Here is a 17,081-nt window from a genome sequence, read left to right as displayed (position 1 = left end):
TATTATTTTTGTGGAATGGTGACCGTGATGGAACTGTGGACGATTGAAGATTGGCGTTAAAACCATAGATAATATAATTGGATGCACAAGAAATTTGGCGACTATTGTTACTGTAATTCATAAATTTAATACTTATGCGCATCTGGAATTATAATTTTTAGTGTATTTAAAATTGTTAAAAAAAAAAAAAAAAAAAAAAAAGTAAAGGAAGTAGCTGCAACATTTTTCCTAACTACAAACTTATCGAATAGAAAGTGAGAGTTCATATATTATTTTAATTGCATTTTTTTCCCTTAAAATAGTTTCTTTTTTTCCCCGTCGAAGAGCAAAAAATGGACTGGGAATGAAACCCTCTTCGGCTTACCGTGCCGTAGCTTTAACAACTATGCTACCCAGCCTACATTAACTTTGACAGCTGAAAGTTTTGACGCGGTCTCGAAAACGGGAGTTGGTGGCGTACAGGTTGACGCTATGGCACGTTAAGCAGAAGGCTGTTTTATCCCCTGCCCAGTTTTCTTTTGTCAATGTTCATTAATATTTTACGGTGAAAGAAGGTATTTTAATATAAATCGGTTCTTCGACCATGTTCGATCTTTTCAATGTTAGTACAGCCCTTCAGGAAATTTACTCTAAGTATCTTAAGTTGTTCATTCTATTGAATGTCAAAATGAAAGAAAATTTACAAATGAAGTATGCATTTTGTTTTGGAAATTGTGACTAAAATTGTCAATCCTGTTCGTAACATTTTTTCTTTCTTTTTTTCGGTCTGCTTTTCAGTATTGATTTTATATTTGATATGTAAGATACACGGTAATAGCCTCTTTCTGTATGTTACTCTACCCTATGAGGGGATAACAAATTTAATGATATTGAAAATGATAAGAGTACATACAAACATGAATATTTTTTCTGAAATAGTGTGTAGCGATAGTGGTTACATATTACAGCGGCCCATAAAATTTTAAAGATTTTCTACTCACCCCGAAATGTACCTTTGTTTCGTACTTGTATGAAAGTGTGCTATTTGCATTTTTCTTTCAAAGGTTGGAATTGATTTAATTTGTATGTTCTCTGTTAGCAGGATACTGACTTATCGTGCAGAGGAACTGCCGATGTTGTTCTGAGCGCAGAATATCCAAATGTTGTAATAAAGAAGACACGTTTGGTACGATGCCTTGCTAGTGCAGGTCAATCGGGCACGAAATTAACAAGGAATTTAATGTCAGTTTTTTTTACTGATAATGAGATGAGTTCCAGCTCCATTACTGGTCATGGACAAATAAAAAAACAGTTGTCTCCCGACGTAATTGCAGCAATAAAGGGTATGTATATATCTTACATGTTTCCTACACATGTAGAAAATTGCTTCTTATTTTTGTATGTGAAAACAGCATTTCGCTTACATGGAAATAGTAATGTAAAACGTGTTAATATTTACGTACCAAACAATTACGTATTAATACAAAATTATGTAATTTCAACCGATAACGATACAAAGGTATGGGACCGCGGTGGCTCAGTGGTAGAGCGTTCAGCTCTGGTGCGTGTGGTCTCTGGTTCGATCCTGGGAGCCTAAGTGGGCTTTATGGTGGACAAACACCGTGTGAGTGGGTTTTCTCGGGTCCTCCCACTTTCTTCATTCGATCATTTCATTCATTCTCATCACTGTCTCATTTAGCCTACTCGGCATTTACGTGGGACGTAAAACTGAAAGAGTAAAGAGAGATACAAAGGTAAAAGTTGGAAATCCATTATTTACTACGAAAAAGCTGTGTGCCTTACTGTAGTGGAATTGAGTTACGAGCGAGGGAGGCGGAGCTAAGCGGGATAACGAATTAAAAAATTAATATACTAGGTTCATTCTACTCGCGGCTTCCGCACTCCTTGCTCCATCTCAGTTTCGCGGAAGGCACACTACTCTCTAGGTTAATAATGGACTTCCCACTCTCCACCTTCGTAGGTTAATTCCTTTTTTTTTTTTTTTTTTTTTTGTTGCTGCTGTTAGGTTACGTTTCAGTAAATACTATCTACTAGTCGAAATTAAATTAGAAGAACGTTCTACATGTGTAAAAGAACATCATCTTGTATATAACGCTAATTAACATATATTCGGAACTGGGCTGTTCTATCTTAAGATTTTCGCACTTGCGCAGTATAGAAACTAGAAGAGAGGTAAGGACGCAATCAAAAGAAAATAGATGGAAATAAGTTATTCCATGCCTTACTTACCTTCACAATTTCTATTTCTTCGCGAATGCAAAAACTTGAACTCGGAACAACCCTGTTCCGGATATATGTTGATCAACATAACAAGGTTTTGTTTATAGGATGTTGTTAGGTAGGATGTTCTATTCAATTCATTCAATTGAATATTCAAAGTAAATTAATAACCACTATAGTTTGATGATAACGATGATTAATAATAAAATGAACGTGCGCATTATAAAAGCATGCTGTTCCAAATTAACGCAGTGTATTATTTTCAACAGATTATGTCCTCATGAAATTCCCGCAATGCAAACCGTCTACTATACATGCTGCAATGACTGATAAGTGCGTGCAGGCTCGTAAATCGATGAAGAAGAGAGCAGAAGGGAATTTATTGGAGTAGGATACAAAGGAGATTGAATATCTTACTGAAACGTGCAAGATTAAGTACTTGTTTTTATAAATATTGGAGCTATCTTTTGAGTCTTCCACAAATGTGTGTAGAATTTTTATTATTATTAAAGCACTGTGTGTTAAACATTTATTTAACTATTGTAATAATACTGGTTTTTACTTTATTTGCCTTGTTATTTAGAGTTTTGGCGTTATAGTTTTAAGCTTAATTAGCAATGGGGATCTTCGCTTCTGACTAAGTTTTATCTTTTATGTAAAAAGCATTAACGTGTTTCCTTTTGTAGTGGAGGCAACGTAGTAACAAAGAAGGTTTTTTTTAAAAGTGTTGTAATTCTAGCCTTTCACTGTTGCTGACATGAAACGGCAGTACAAGCAATATATTTCATCTGATATTCCAAATATATCTGTTCTAAAAATACCACGAACAACTCTACATAGATGGAGTAAGCGGGAAGATATTTTTGGTGAGCACCAAAATAGTACTGGTTTTTTGACAAAGGGAACACAAAATACGAATAATAGTTACTATGAGAGCAGAAATGGTACTTGTGAAATGAATGTCACTTGTAGTAATACTGATAAATTCGATATGGAACATAACACACTTTCCTCTCACAACGTCAGTGAACAATCAAGTACGGAAAGCCTCCCTGAAAGGGACTGTAGAGACGATTATCTTTCATCATTTGCTGTTGACCTGGGTAACACGACGAATGAAACGCATTCTTCTCATTCAGTGTGTTCTTCTGAAGTTTCAGTCGAGACTGTATCAATATGTGGTGAACCGTCAGTATGTACGCAAGTGAGCGTGCACTCTGAGTCGATTGGAGAGGAAAGAGTAGAAGATAACAGTGTTTTAAAGGTAATGAAGTTTGTGAAGAAACATAAGCTTACCAAAGTTGCTGTTTCAGATCTTCTTCAATTATTACATTCTATCAATGCAAAACAAGTTCCAAATTCAAAGTATAGGCTTTTCAAAATTTTTAATAATTCAGGATTACTGCAGGTTCAGAAACACTACTTCTGCTGTCAGTGTGCATTTATGTATGATTCACCATCGGCGTCTCTTCATTGTGCATGCACTAAACACTCGTGTAAAATAGCTCATGTATTTTTTACCTTAGATATTTTAAAACAACTTGAAAATATGTTTTCCCGACCTGGCTTTCTGGCTAAACTTTCAACTTCGCAGTCAACACATGAAAACATTTTGGAAAGTGTTAGAGATGGTAAAATATATAGCAAATTTAGAGAACATCATCCGTTTTTAGACCAGAATGGTATTCTGTCATTGACAGGAATTATTAATGTAGATGGTGTTAGTTGCTTTAAAAGTTCCAGTGTTTCGTTTTGGCCATTCTATTTTTCTATTTTAGAAGTTAATGAACCCACTAGATGGAGACCAGAAAATATTATTTTGCTAGGTTTGTTTAGTTTCAATGGTTTATCGGAACATTGTATGAAAAAAAACGAGTTGTTACACAGTATATTTTATGCTTGTGTTGTTGCAAAATTAAAAAAGTTTGAAGCGGGAATTCAATTGGGAAAACAATTCTTAATTGGTGAAAATGTAATAAAAAAAGTTAGTCTTCATGCCATACTTGGCACATTTGATAAACCAGCAAAGTGTGCTGTACAGCAGCTTGTACAGTTCAACGGGAAATATGGATGTAGTAAGTGTTTACAACCTGGAAAATACTTACACCAGGGGCTACGTATTTATCCTTATAATAAGAATGAGCCGAAAGGTCCACCAAGGCTTGATGATGAACATCTGCAATATGCTAAGGAAAAGGTATTTGGTGCCAAAGGGAAGTCTATTTTTTCTAATCTTAATTCCTATCAACTCATTGACAGCACTATGATAGATTATATGCACTGCATATGCTTAGGTGTTTTTAGGTGCCTTACAATGCTTTGGTTAGATTCGAAAAATAAGGATGAGGTCTGGTACTTAGGACGGAAGATTCATGTACTGAATGATCGCTTAGCACAAATTAAAACTCCATCTAGTATTTCACATACTCCACGGTCCATGAAAGAACGTAAAAATTGGAAAGCTATAGAATTTGAGTACCTCTTTTTACTATACTTTCCAATTTTTTCTGATATATTTATCAACGATATATATTTCAATCACATTCTGCAGATTGTTACACCTATGGCAGGTTTTTTAAGGTCAGTCAATGTGAGAAATATGGAGTCGATGGAGAAATGCTTTCATTCGTTTGTATTCCAAATGCAATATTTATATGGAGAAAAGTATATGTCATCGAACATCCACGACCTGCTTCATCTTACAGATTGCGTCAGAAATGCAGGACCTTTGCAGTCATTCTCTTGTTACCCGTTTGAATCTTTAAATGGAACCTTAAAACATCACATGCACGGTACACAGGAAATAGCTGCCCAAATTGTATCTGGATTTGCTGTAGAAAATATAATTTTTAATGATGATTCGTCCGCTGAACTTGCATTAAGTTCTAAATCTGTTACATTTTCAAAGGTTGAACGTATTGATTGTGAATCTGAAACTATTATTCGCAAAGCCCAAGGTATTCCTATCACAAAACATTGCTTTCAGAAACAGGAAGTAGTTAACATACATAAATGTTCTCGAATCGGCAATAAAAAAACGGGAAAAGTAATATTTTGCACATCTAATCATTGCATTAATAGGAAGCATGATGACAGTTACTTTCTTCTTATTTCTGATGGGGTGCCTTACGCGTGTCAGATTTCCGATATCTATATCGCTAATTGTGAATCTTGTTCCAAAGAACATATATTTTTTTCTGTTAAGAAAAAACAAGTTTATACTGCGTTTAGAGAACAGTGGTCTGGTCAACCAATTACACATGTATTCCAATCTGATAACAGTACTGTTATTGAAGATTTTGTAATATTAACAAATGAGCTGCTACATAAGAAACTTATATGCTTAACTATAGAAGAGAAAAGTTTTTTCTCAAAACTTTCATATTAGCAGGTTTATAATTACAACAGCAGCGAGTAGCGAAAAGTCAAATTTTGTCATAAAATTCCAATTAAAAGAAACTCTCTGACCACACATGGTAGATCTGTGCCTAAATAATTTAGAGTGGGTACTGAAGGCAAAAACAAACTTGAAATGAACTTCCACCTGCATTAACTCTTGTTTAGTTGTGAAATTACTTCTACTTTTGTACAGTCACGGACATAAATAAATGGAAGTTGGAGCCATTATTTCTTATGGCTCAAACTTCCATTTTTTTATGTTCGTGACTGTACCTACTATTCAATGTTAATCATATTTAGGCAAGAATTAAGTGTTGTATTTAACTTTTCTCATCAACATGTAACTGCTTCTACTCTCATGGTATTTTTACTATGCAGTTAAACAATGTTAACAGGTTTGTTTCCTGTTCTGATCTCAGGGGCTCAATTCCAAACTTTAGGAAGATCTCATCATAACTGTTTTTCACAATTTCTTTGGAATAACGTTTTCAATTTAGGAAATAAGCTTCCTCATTCATATTTTCATGTATGTGTGCTGATGTAATCTAGTAAAGTTTTCTTTATTTGAATGAATGGTAAATGAGTACTTAAAATATTGTTTATAACAGGCACGGAATTTTGTTCTGCTTGCTATCACTTATTTTTTAAAATTGTAATGATTGCGGTTAGTTTGACCGTACATTATTGACTATAATGCTTTTTTTTTTTTTTTTTTTTTTTTTTTTTTTTTTTTTTTGTATTAGTATATAGACAATAGTTAAAGGGACGTAAACAGGGCTTTTCAGATTGGTGTAATTTCGAGGTGTGATTATATATTTTAAAAACTTATCTCTCGACCAAACTTGCAATCTACTTCGTTCAAGATAGGTAAGGGTGATAGCAGCTAAAATTATTTTGAAAATTTCTTTCTGTATAGCGCCTCGTCGTTTCTAATCGCTCCGTCAGAAACTATGTATTGTAGGACATCTGTTCTTTATTTTTCACGTGCAGAATCACTTCCACGAGAGTAAGCAATCGGAAAAGCACTGTTTATTGGAATTACTAGATGGGTCAAAAAATTATTGTAACAAGTACATAAATATGTAATTTTATTATTTTGTATTTTTTGTACAAAAGAATAAAAAATATAAAATAAAAAATCTCATTTCTTCTTTATAACAGTAAGTTAGTATTATCATAGTGAGCAAACCTGTAAAGAATAAATATGGTAAACGACAATTCCTTTAAATTGCTTATTTGTTAGCTGTTTATAAATTGATAAATATTTAAATTTGTAGGGAAAGAAATGTAATAGGTTCGTTATAAGTTGACTTAGTTGCTTGACAATGCGTTTGTGCGACAAGACACACACACACACACACATATATATATATATATATATATATATATATATATATATATATATATATATATATTAAATAAGGTGAACTATTGAACTACATGTTACTTTCAGATGAATACACCCTTGCACGTTCTGTGTTGGCCTTCTGTTTAGAAGTCGAATATGCCCATGTACGGTACATAGAAGTTTGTTTTGCGATAATGCTCTTTAATGTCCACTGCATGTGGCTTATGCAATTCTTTTGGAAGAGAGAGCAAATATCAGTGGAACGTGCAAAGTGGATTCATCTGAAGTCAACGTTATTAGTACGTGCAATGTGCGTGTAACATACGTTGGACATGTGTGTTACAGGTGGATTACACGCACCTGTTACATACGTTGGACATATATATGACATGAGCACTGCATCTCCATTGCAAAGCAAGCAAAATTCATGCTACAACTTGATTACGTGCATGTGTAATACACACGTAACATGCATGATGCCATATGCGTGCAATGGACGTTCAATGCTCATTGCATAAATGTTCGACGTGTGTGAAAGGGACATGTAGTCCACCTATTACATGCATGTCTCATGTATGTTAGAGGTGCATGCAATCCACCTGCAGCAGACATGTCCAATGTATGTAACTGGTAAATGTAATCCACCTGTAACACGTATGTTACAGGTACATGTAATCCACCTGTAACACGTATGTTACAGGTACATGTAATCCACCTGTAACACGTATGTTACAGGTACATGCAATACACCTGTAACACGTATGTTACAGGTACATGTAATACACCTGTAACACGTATGTTACAGGTACATGTAATACACCTGTAACACGTATGTTATAGGTACATGTAATCCACCTGTAACATACCTTTCCCACATATGTCACAGGTAGAAGTAATTCGCCTGTAACACGCAGGTCTCATGTATGTTACATGCACATGTGATCAACGTTTAACATGCATGTTACATGTGGCTCCCATGTACATGTTACCTACATGTCTCTTCTGCCGTATATACATGGAACGTACATGTCTTATGCGTGTCCAACACCTGTTACACGCAAATTTCATGTACACTTAATGCGATGTACTTTACATGTATAATTCGCTAACACGCCCACTAATTTGCTAACACCTGTATTTCACGTGTATTTAACATGTCAATTACATTTTTATCAAATGAAAAGCAGCTGTCGTCAGATCCTCATGAAGTAACGTATATGTCAACTACATGGAACATGCCGGTTACGTACATGTCTTTCCACTCTCTACATGTGTTTTACACGCAGTTTTCACGTTGCAAGGTTGCAACTTTATCAACATGAAAACTACCTGTTTCCGTGAAATGAACATGCAATGATCGTGAAAAAAATACATACCTGTCTCATGCGTTTAAAAGTGTTCCATTTTCAGGCGCATGTACAGGCGCCTGTAAAAATATGCCTGTTTATGCATGTTTCACAGGCGCCTGTAAACCACCTGTATTTTCTGTCTGGGAGGTGCAGGGTTTCCACTGGAACAATGCCCAAGCAACAATACATCCATTTGCCATTTACTACAGAAAAATGCCTGCAGGGAAATTGGGATGTACAAATTTAGTAATTATTTCAGATTGTTTGCAACACGCTACAATAGCTGTACATACGTTTCAAAAGCATCTCATTCAATTTCTAAAACAATTCAACATGTAACTAAGATATAATATTTCTCAGATGAGTGTGCAGAAAAAAAAAAAACTTTTCAAACCTGGTACACCACAAATTTGACTTCGGGATTCCAGCGGAGTGGCACTTCTTTGCCACATCGGATGGCAAGAATTCATGTGACGGACTAGGTGGAACTGTCAAGAGACTAGCCGCTAGGGCAAGTTTGCAACGTATCTATACTGATCAAATTATAACTAAACGACAACTTTTTGAGTGGACAAAAGACAATATCAAGAATATGAACTTTGTATATGTGTGCCAAAATGAAATCCTAGAAAATGGGCGGATGCTTCACAGTCGACATGAAGAAGCAAGACCAATGCCTGGAACTCACGCATTTCATGCTTTCATCCCAGGAACAAGGAATGAATTGGTAATAAAGAGGTCTTCAACAGACACAATCAGTACTGTGCAGTAAACAAATAGCCCACATGAAAATTGCCGTTGGAGGAAATTAAACGTTTTGTGACTTGTATCCATAATGATACCTGGTGGTTAGGTTGTGTCATGAATGTAGATGTAACATCACAAGAAGTTTTGATCAATTTCCTACATCCCAAAGGGCCATCACCATCATATGTGTATCCTCCCCATCCAGACATATTGAACATTCCAAGTGAACAAGTTCTCATTAAGGTTGATCCACGTACTGCAACTGGGCGAACTTACACATTAACTGCTGTGGACACTCAAAGTTCAGAAGAAGCACTACAGAGGAGGGAGCACTAACTTGTATTTTGCTGACAAGTTTCATTGCGTGTTGTATACCGCATTACGTTACATCCTTCTATTAGGTATGTTCCATACATAAATGTTAAGGTATTCAATTTAATCTGCAGTTCGATTCCCGGCGGGAGCTCATGTGGTTAGGATTCCACGTTAATCAGTAGGTCCACGTTTCATATAGCCTCGCTGCTGAAAGGGACGCTAAACTAAAATCAACTCAACTCAATTTAATCTGCAGTATTATGTTTTCAGGATTTTTTTACTCCTGTTTCCATAGCCTTCCCAAAATGAAATTTATACCAAAAAGAGATGGTATTTTACTGTTAATTATATTTTTTTCTACAATGAAAATCAAGATACATTTTCTGAGATATTCATGGTCAAAGGTTACGCCTTTTGACCTTGAAAACAAAAATACAATATTTTGAACTAACTATTTTTAATAGATACTATGCCCCTTTAGCTTCAAAATAAGACCAATATGAAGTTTCTATCTCAATTAGAAGCGAAGTTATGATTTATTTTTGCAGAGCACTCGAGGTCAAATTTTGCATTTTTCTCAAGTTGGCAACACTGCTGTATGGACATCGTACATCAGTGAGGGGTAAAATTTTACGTGTGTGTATAACGTCATGTATTTTCAATTTTCACCGACTTTTATGTAAATCAGAGATGGTCGGGTTGGGAGCTGTGATGATTTCGCGTGGAATGACCCGGCTGGTACTCTATTTCGAACAGTGAACTTGAGGGCCGCCACCAGAAACATTTGTTCAAATGTTACAATTTTTGCACTCTCCTAATTTGCTTGGGACCTGCCCATCGTCCGTTTACAGATTTATAATATCCATGGAAATTTATGTGTCATTAAGGCGGCTACTCCTGAGAAAAACACAGACAGATCTGTGTTAACTGATTACTGCAAGCTAATATTGCATCTGTTCATGTTCATGATAAGGCGAAACTGGAGTATCCGCTCGGTGTCGTGTCCATAGGGAGCAGGCACGTTAGCGAAGATGACTATGCGCATGAAAGAAAAGAATTACGTAGTACACGCACCATCTTTTTCTGGGTGATCCTAGAATTGCAGAATAATGAAAACAATTTTTATAGCTGTTCATATGTTACTTCTTCGCCTACATAAGTAAGTTACTTTATCACTACTCCTCCTTCCTTTTAATTAACAGGTTTTTTTGTAAAATTTTTTCCTAATTTCGTACACACTCCACCGATGTACTAAAAAGTCAGATCAGATACGTTTACAGTTTATTTGGTAGATTGAATATTTGATACTGGGCCCAGCAATTTTTAATTTTCCAGTCAAAAATGTAAGTAGAACTGTGCTATGACAGTTCACTGAACACCTTGCTTATTATCGATTGCTATCAGCAACATCAGACATGCATTGTTACTGAAATATTGACTTTTCTATGCATTTCAGTTCTCTCTATTTTGTCTTGACGTAGAAAATATGTTTTAATGCACCCTTCTTCCGTTTTAATCCTATTCAGTTGTAGTTTTCCCTTCCTTCTGCTCCACGTTCTATTAGTCTTTCAGAAAACAGTTCCTTCTCAATGTATTTAACTATCAGTCTTAGCCGCTTTGATTAATTGTTCGTTTTCTTCAGCCTAAACAACATAATCGGGAGGCATTATCATTGTTGAAAGCATTAATTGTTAAAGAATTAAAAAATGTAATATTTTACTATTCTCTTTGGTAATCCCAATATTTTTAATATTGAAACACCAGATTTGATTAAAAATTGCAACTAAAGGAAGAAGTTAATGAAGTAATATTGATTGATTTGAACTTCCGTCGTTGGCCAGCAGCATCGCTATAAAGTACTATTAAAAAGTAGGGTATGAACCACTCCCACCGAGAATCGAGCCTAGGATTTGACCTCGCATACCAATGATATGCTCAATTGCCATTGTACTAGGAAGGGGAGTTAATTGAAATGTGTAGTTTGTTTGCAGTTATTTATAAATAAGAAGATATTTTTAAATAAAGTAACCAATTTTCTCATCCTGTTGATTTTAGTTGGGTGGATTGGAGTTACCGAGGCTATATAAATGAGATCCGAACGACCGTAATGTATTCACATTTTTGAAGGCTTTTCCAGCCGGGAGCACGTGTCCTCTAGTAGCTAGACAACGAGGAATGCGTATGTTGATTTTAGTGACCGTTGGTAGAAATACCGGCTCCTTAATGCCTTAGATTTTCGTTTTGTTTTCTGGAAGTTGCCAGAAGATTTATGTTGGTACATGAATTTTTAAGAAATCTATATAATGGCAATATCTCAGGCATAGTCTAGATCAATTCAGGCAAGCAAAGGAAAAATCTTAACTCTGTTGTTTCACGGATGTTAAAATTCAGAGCGAACTAAGATACTTTTTATTTGTTTATTTATTTTTGTTGTTGTTGTTGTTGTTGTTGTTGTTCAAAACAAATTCCTGGCCCGTAATACAGACTACCAGAGATAGTTCTTCGGACGCCATTTCTGACATGCGATTTTCATCAAAATATTGAATGAAATGCTTTCTCCGGAACGGTTCAAGATATTTTGTTGTGTTTTGTGTTATTTCAAAGATAAACATTTACTGCTTCAAGCGGTATCTTCCGTTTGGAGATGTGTGTCCAAGTTTCAGTTGTGTTACTTGAAAGGAAGGAAGAAAGAAAAAAATACTGTTGATTAGTACCATACGGTACTACATTCCCTTCCATTTCTCACACAGCAAAAATAGTCTGTTGTATACAGTAGCCGTTGATTAAACGATACTCGGAGTAAAATAAGAAATGAATTGACATTTATAGGAGGATATGCTACCGTGTCAAATTATGATATTTAGCTGAACCGTCCGCTATAACTACCCTTCGAACTCATACTCTGACTGTAATGTAGGTATAGAAAACGCTTCTGCGGAATACTTACGATGTGGCAACAAGGTAGCACGTCTTCTCTCTTTTGTCAGTTAACTTATAGTTCCACAATTTCACAGGGGACCGCGGTGGCTCAGTGGTAGAGCGTTCACTTCTAGTGCTTGGGGTCCCGGATTCGATCCCAGCCCCCGCCAAGTGAACTTTGTGGTGGACAAACACCGTGTGTGGGGGTTTTCTCGGGGTTCTCCCGTTTCCTCCCACTTTCTTCATTCCACCATTTCATTCATTACTCATCATCACCGTCTCCTTTAGCCTAGGGCCGCGGTGGCTCAGTGGTAGAGCGTTCACCTCTGGTGCTTGGGGTCCCGGGTTCGATCCCAACCCCCACCAAGTGAACCTTGTGGTGGACAAACACCGTGTGCGTGGGTTTTCTCGGGGTTCTCCCGTTTTCTCCCACTTTCTTCATTCCACCATTTCATTCATTACTCATCATTACCGTCTCCTTTAGCCTAATCAGCATATTCATGGGACGTGAAACTCAAACATTTCATTTTATTTCACAATTTGACAGTTACAACAGTTAACGGTCACACATCACTTATATAAATGGAATACAGAAAAGCGATTAAGATAGGAATCACATTACAAAGAAACATTCACCTCAGAATTGCAACGAAGAAATTGAAGTTCAAGATGGGAGTATAATTTTCTTTTCTTGTGTGTTACCTTCTCTATTACCTATAATTTCCAAACCCTCATTTCTAATTGCTGTGATGAGATTAGCGGTACATGAAAAGTAAGCGAAATTATAAGCAACTAGACATTGAAATGGAACACTACATAGTTGAGTGTATAATGTCTTGCATTTAATAGTTCATGAGATTAGACGTGGCGTTTAGAAACGTAATACTTTTGTAATAATAATAATTCCCGTTATCTCTGAGTATAATAGTTTTGTTCTTAAAATTTCTTACACAACCTGAGTCTGCTTATTCTGTAAAAATAGAGGGGGTAGAGCGTGTAGAGCGATCACCTCCGGTGCTTGGGGTCCCTGGTTCGATCCCAGCTCGCGCCGTGTGGACTTTGTGGTGGACCAACCGTGCTTCTGGGTTTTCTCGGGTTCTCCCGTTTCCTCCCACTTTTTCATTCCACCATTTCATTCATTTCTCATCATCACCTTTAGCCTAACCGGCATAACTGTGGGACGTAAGACTTAAAGATTTCATTTCATTTTTTCTGTAAAAATAGAAACTGTATATTGGTCTCCAACATGAAAATTACTTTAAAAGGATACGAAGATATCCTATTAAATTTTAAATGTCATGGTTTGTTTTGATTTCGTTACCTCAGTCATGCATCTCCTTATGAACGGTTCTACGGAGCATATTCAATCCAGTTTCCTTCCATATACGTTGAAACCTGTCACCTGTAATTATGCCGAGCTCATTGCGTATTCGATGTTTGAAGTACAGTGCACTATCTATCTCGTAGTTCCTCGGAAGAAATGCAAGAGTGTTAAGGGCGTTCCGGTTCGAGCCCAGCTTACGCCATGTGAGCTTTGTAGTGGACAATCAAATGCGTGGGTTTTCTCGGGGTCCTCCCGTTTTTTCAATTTTCTGCATTCCAACATTTCACTCATTATCATAATCAAAGTCTCCTTAAACTCAGAAACAAAAAGTGTTAAGCAGGTGAAAGAGGTAACCACGAATGGAACCACCCCGTCCAATCCAACGGCGGGAGAACGTAGCATCATGAAATTCACGGACTTCGTGATCCAGAGCGAAGAAGCACGGTTCTACTTGAAAAGGATATCGTGTTCAGAGTCACACAATTGTGATATCATAAAATTGACAAAAGTAATTGTTACAGGACAGCTAACCATGGACTCACAGAATTAGAACGGGCTATTGATGCGATTTTGCGTCAGACCGTAGCAGACGTTGACCGTTGGATGTCTTTTTCAATTTCAACGTGTAACATGTGGAACCTTTGATACCCGTATTTATGCGTTATTAGTTTAACAAACCAGAGCCATGAAGTGTTGCCACATCACGAAAACGCGCACGTCGTAGGAAGTCTTTGGTCTATACGCTGTAATACCTCTCGAACAAAGGCTACTCGCTGTGGTTTGTAGGTTCAAGAGCATGCAGAAACTTCTTGTAAGCACGCAGTGTATTCACTTGTGTTTCACCACATGAACTGTGATTCAGTTTCTTAGCAGCAGTCGTAAGTTAATTCTCTAGGGTTCCTTTGGAACATATGTTGAATCTTCACAACATTCCGTGCACTGGCACTAGGTCAACCCATGACGTTCTGATGATAAACACTACCGGTTTTCATATGCAGGGTGTCTATCGGTCACGAAAGTCACCAATGTCACGAAATCAGAAAACGGTCATGAAAGTCACGAAAAAGTCACGAAATTTAGCTTTTGGGACACGATTTTTTTTAACTGTGCAAATGTAAGTACAGATTGAAAAATTTTGTTCTATAAAACGTTAAAATTCATCACCAAAAATGTCTATGATCGGCTTTAGATGCTACCAAATTGCAAGCAAAATACGTTTGTATCGCATGGATGAAAATTCGGCCTAATTCGCACCCAAATTCGCTCTTGAAAATGTTAGAAAATTTTATGATTTGGTAAAGAAAAGGTCACGAAAAAGTCACGTAATTTCATTTTGGAATTTTAGTAGACACGCTGATATATGACTTTGCTACGGATGAATACTTTGTCCAGAAAGAGGCTGCCTTTATTGTACTTGTGTGTCGGAATTAATATTTATGAACAAAGACACATTGTTTATAGCTCATGTTTATTTTTCACGTTGCTCGTTAATGACCCTCTTTATAGTGTCTCGTGTCATCTTAAGTACCCAATGATTCAACGTGGAAGGAATGTAATGTTTGTTGTCGTCCGTTGATATGATTAACTAGGCTGCGTATAATGCGGACTTCAGTTCCAAGGTGAAGGTAGGGAACTTGAGAAGCAGGATATGCCGCTTCGTATTGTCCCAATGGAATTGAGATCGTTGAGTTCGGGAGATGTGAAGGATGTTGGAAATCTGCATTGTGTTCCTCGAACCATACTGCACAAACGCAATTGTTTTGTAATATATCATCATCATGGAGAAAGAGTTTACCGTGATGGGATGTGCTTAATGCACTAGGGGATCATGAAACCAGACATCAATTATTCGTTCGACGTAGAAGAAAATAAGCTGATCGATGGTGTATTTAAAGGTCACTCATATGAAGAGAATGAATTTAAGTGTTAACCTAAGATAATGAAAAATATTCCATATACGCCTGACACATTTGCAGTGTAGCACTATATGACAACGAAATTTTTGCCTGTCGTTCCATACTAAATTGCCGAAGACAGTTTCAGAATGTGTATATGCTAATATCTGTTAATGACATTAAATAATCACTAATAAAAAGATATGGCCAACTCTATCATAAAAGTGAAGAATTCAAACTAATTGCGATGTGTTGGACAATATATCTCTGTTGCCTTTATAAAATAAGACAGCATAAAATCACCTGTGATTTAAATGAATATATATATATATATATATATATATATATATATATATATATTTCTGTGAATAAGATATAGCTATGATTTTATAGTCGATAAGTCTTTAAAATAAATAACAAAATCAGGACGAGTCAGGGTTTTGGTAGTGGATGAGTCAGCTGATTTTGTCACTTCTGCTCTGAAGTACAAAGTGTCAAAAGTGAAAGTCTATTAGGAAACCATAGGCCGGTGGATGTTTCACTTTATTTTATTTAGTTTCCTTATTTTTGATCCACTTGCTTTTAAAGGTCTCTGATTTCGGAAATTTAAACAAAAATTGCAGTTCTCTCTTTCACTACAATAGGTACAAGTCAATGCAAAACATAGCCATTGTAAGTTTTATAACTATTTCATGTCTTTCCAACCCATCTGAAACATGTGGTGCTGTAAATACTAGCGGAAATACGTCATGCTTAATCTATCCATTAAGTCGTGGAGAATATGATAATTAACCATGTAGCTTTTGTGACCTTTTTACAATAACGCTGACAAAACCTTATCTAGAGGTTGTGTAGTAATGCGGGAAATGAGTGGTCTGTTTTAGTGCAATAACATGTAACAATATGCTATAGCAATGATCTTTATTGCATTTTGCAATAACTTGCTACTGAATGGTCTGTTCGTGTACAGTTTCTCTGTAAATTATGGAGGAAGCGATCTACTGTATTCTTATGTTTGAGGCTTAACGTCTCTTATTAGCATATGCAATTTAACGTGGAATTAACTATGTATAATTCCACGAGGAATCGAGTGTGGTTTACTGTAACAAAGACGAATTCGTTTTATTGTAAAAAGCTGTCAGATTATTTTTTATTATAAAGAGTTGTTAGATTAATACGCATGTGTGGCATACTAATATACTAAGACTAATATTTTCAAATTTCTTAAAAAGTGTAATTGTCGTACTAAAATTGTCTAAACTAGACGGAACGGTAGTATACTGAAATACTTTAGAAAATGCTTCCAGTTAATCTGTTATATTCTATTACTTCTTTTATTTAAAAATAGTTGTAGTATCTTTGCATGTAATATGTGCATTATTTGTTTGTTTAGGGAGAATGTAAAGCATTTGTTTGAATGTTTTTGTGAAGTCGTGGGTCCCCAACAGTCTACTCAAGAAGCATGGATTATACAGAAGTTTCCGGAGAGTTATAAGGATAAGGAAGTCTTGAATTCTGTGGCAAAGTTCGCATATCCCTGTGAATTTCAGAAGTAAGTCACTTTT

General features: G+C 36.1%; 1 protein-coding gene across 5 annotated transcripts in view; it reads left to right on the top strand.

Moving 5' to 3' along the window:
* Nucleotides 1-17,081, top strand: part of LOC145690447 (DENN domain-containing protein 1B) — a 94,525-nt gene that overhangs the window by 13,387 nt on the left and 64,057 nt on the right. For 2 of the 5 annotated variants that reach the window (XM_081765341.1, XM_081765340.1), the window contains exons 3-4: nucleotides 1,082-1,322; nucleotides 2,490-6,856. In XM_081765341.1, coding sequence (XP_081621467.1) covers nucleotides 2,978-5,608 — 2,631 coding nt within the window. In that variant the 5' untranslated portion in view covers nucleotides 1,082-1,322; nucleotides 2,490-2,977 and the 3' untranslated portion in view covers nucleotides 5,609-6,856. Of the gene's footprint in view, nucleotides 1-1,078; nucleotides 1,323-2,489; nucleotides 6,857-16,909; nucleotides 17,069-17,081 lie in introns of those variants that run through there. The other 3 variants (XM_081765344.1, XM_081765343.1, XM_081765342.1) reach the window with 2 other exon arrangements.

This window comes from Thermobia domestica, chromosome 7 (assembly GCF_964235325.1).
Source record: "Thermobia domestica chromosome 7, izTheDome1.hap1.1, whole genome shotgun sequence".
Taxonomy (NCBI): domain Eukaryota; kingdom Metazoa; phylum Arthropoda; class Insecta; order Zygentoma; family Lepismatidae; genus Thermobia; species Thermobia domestica.
Note: the sequence above shows the minus strand (reverse complement) of the source record. Positions and strands in the feature narration are given on the sequence as shown.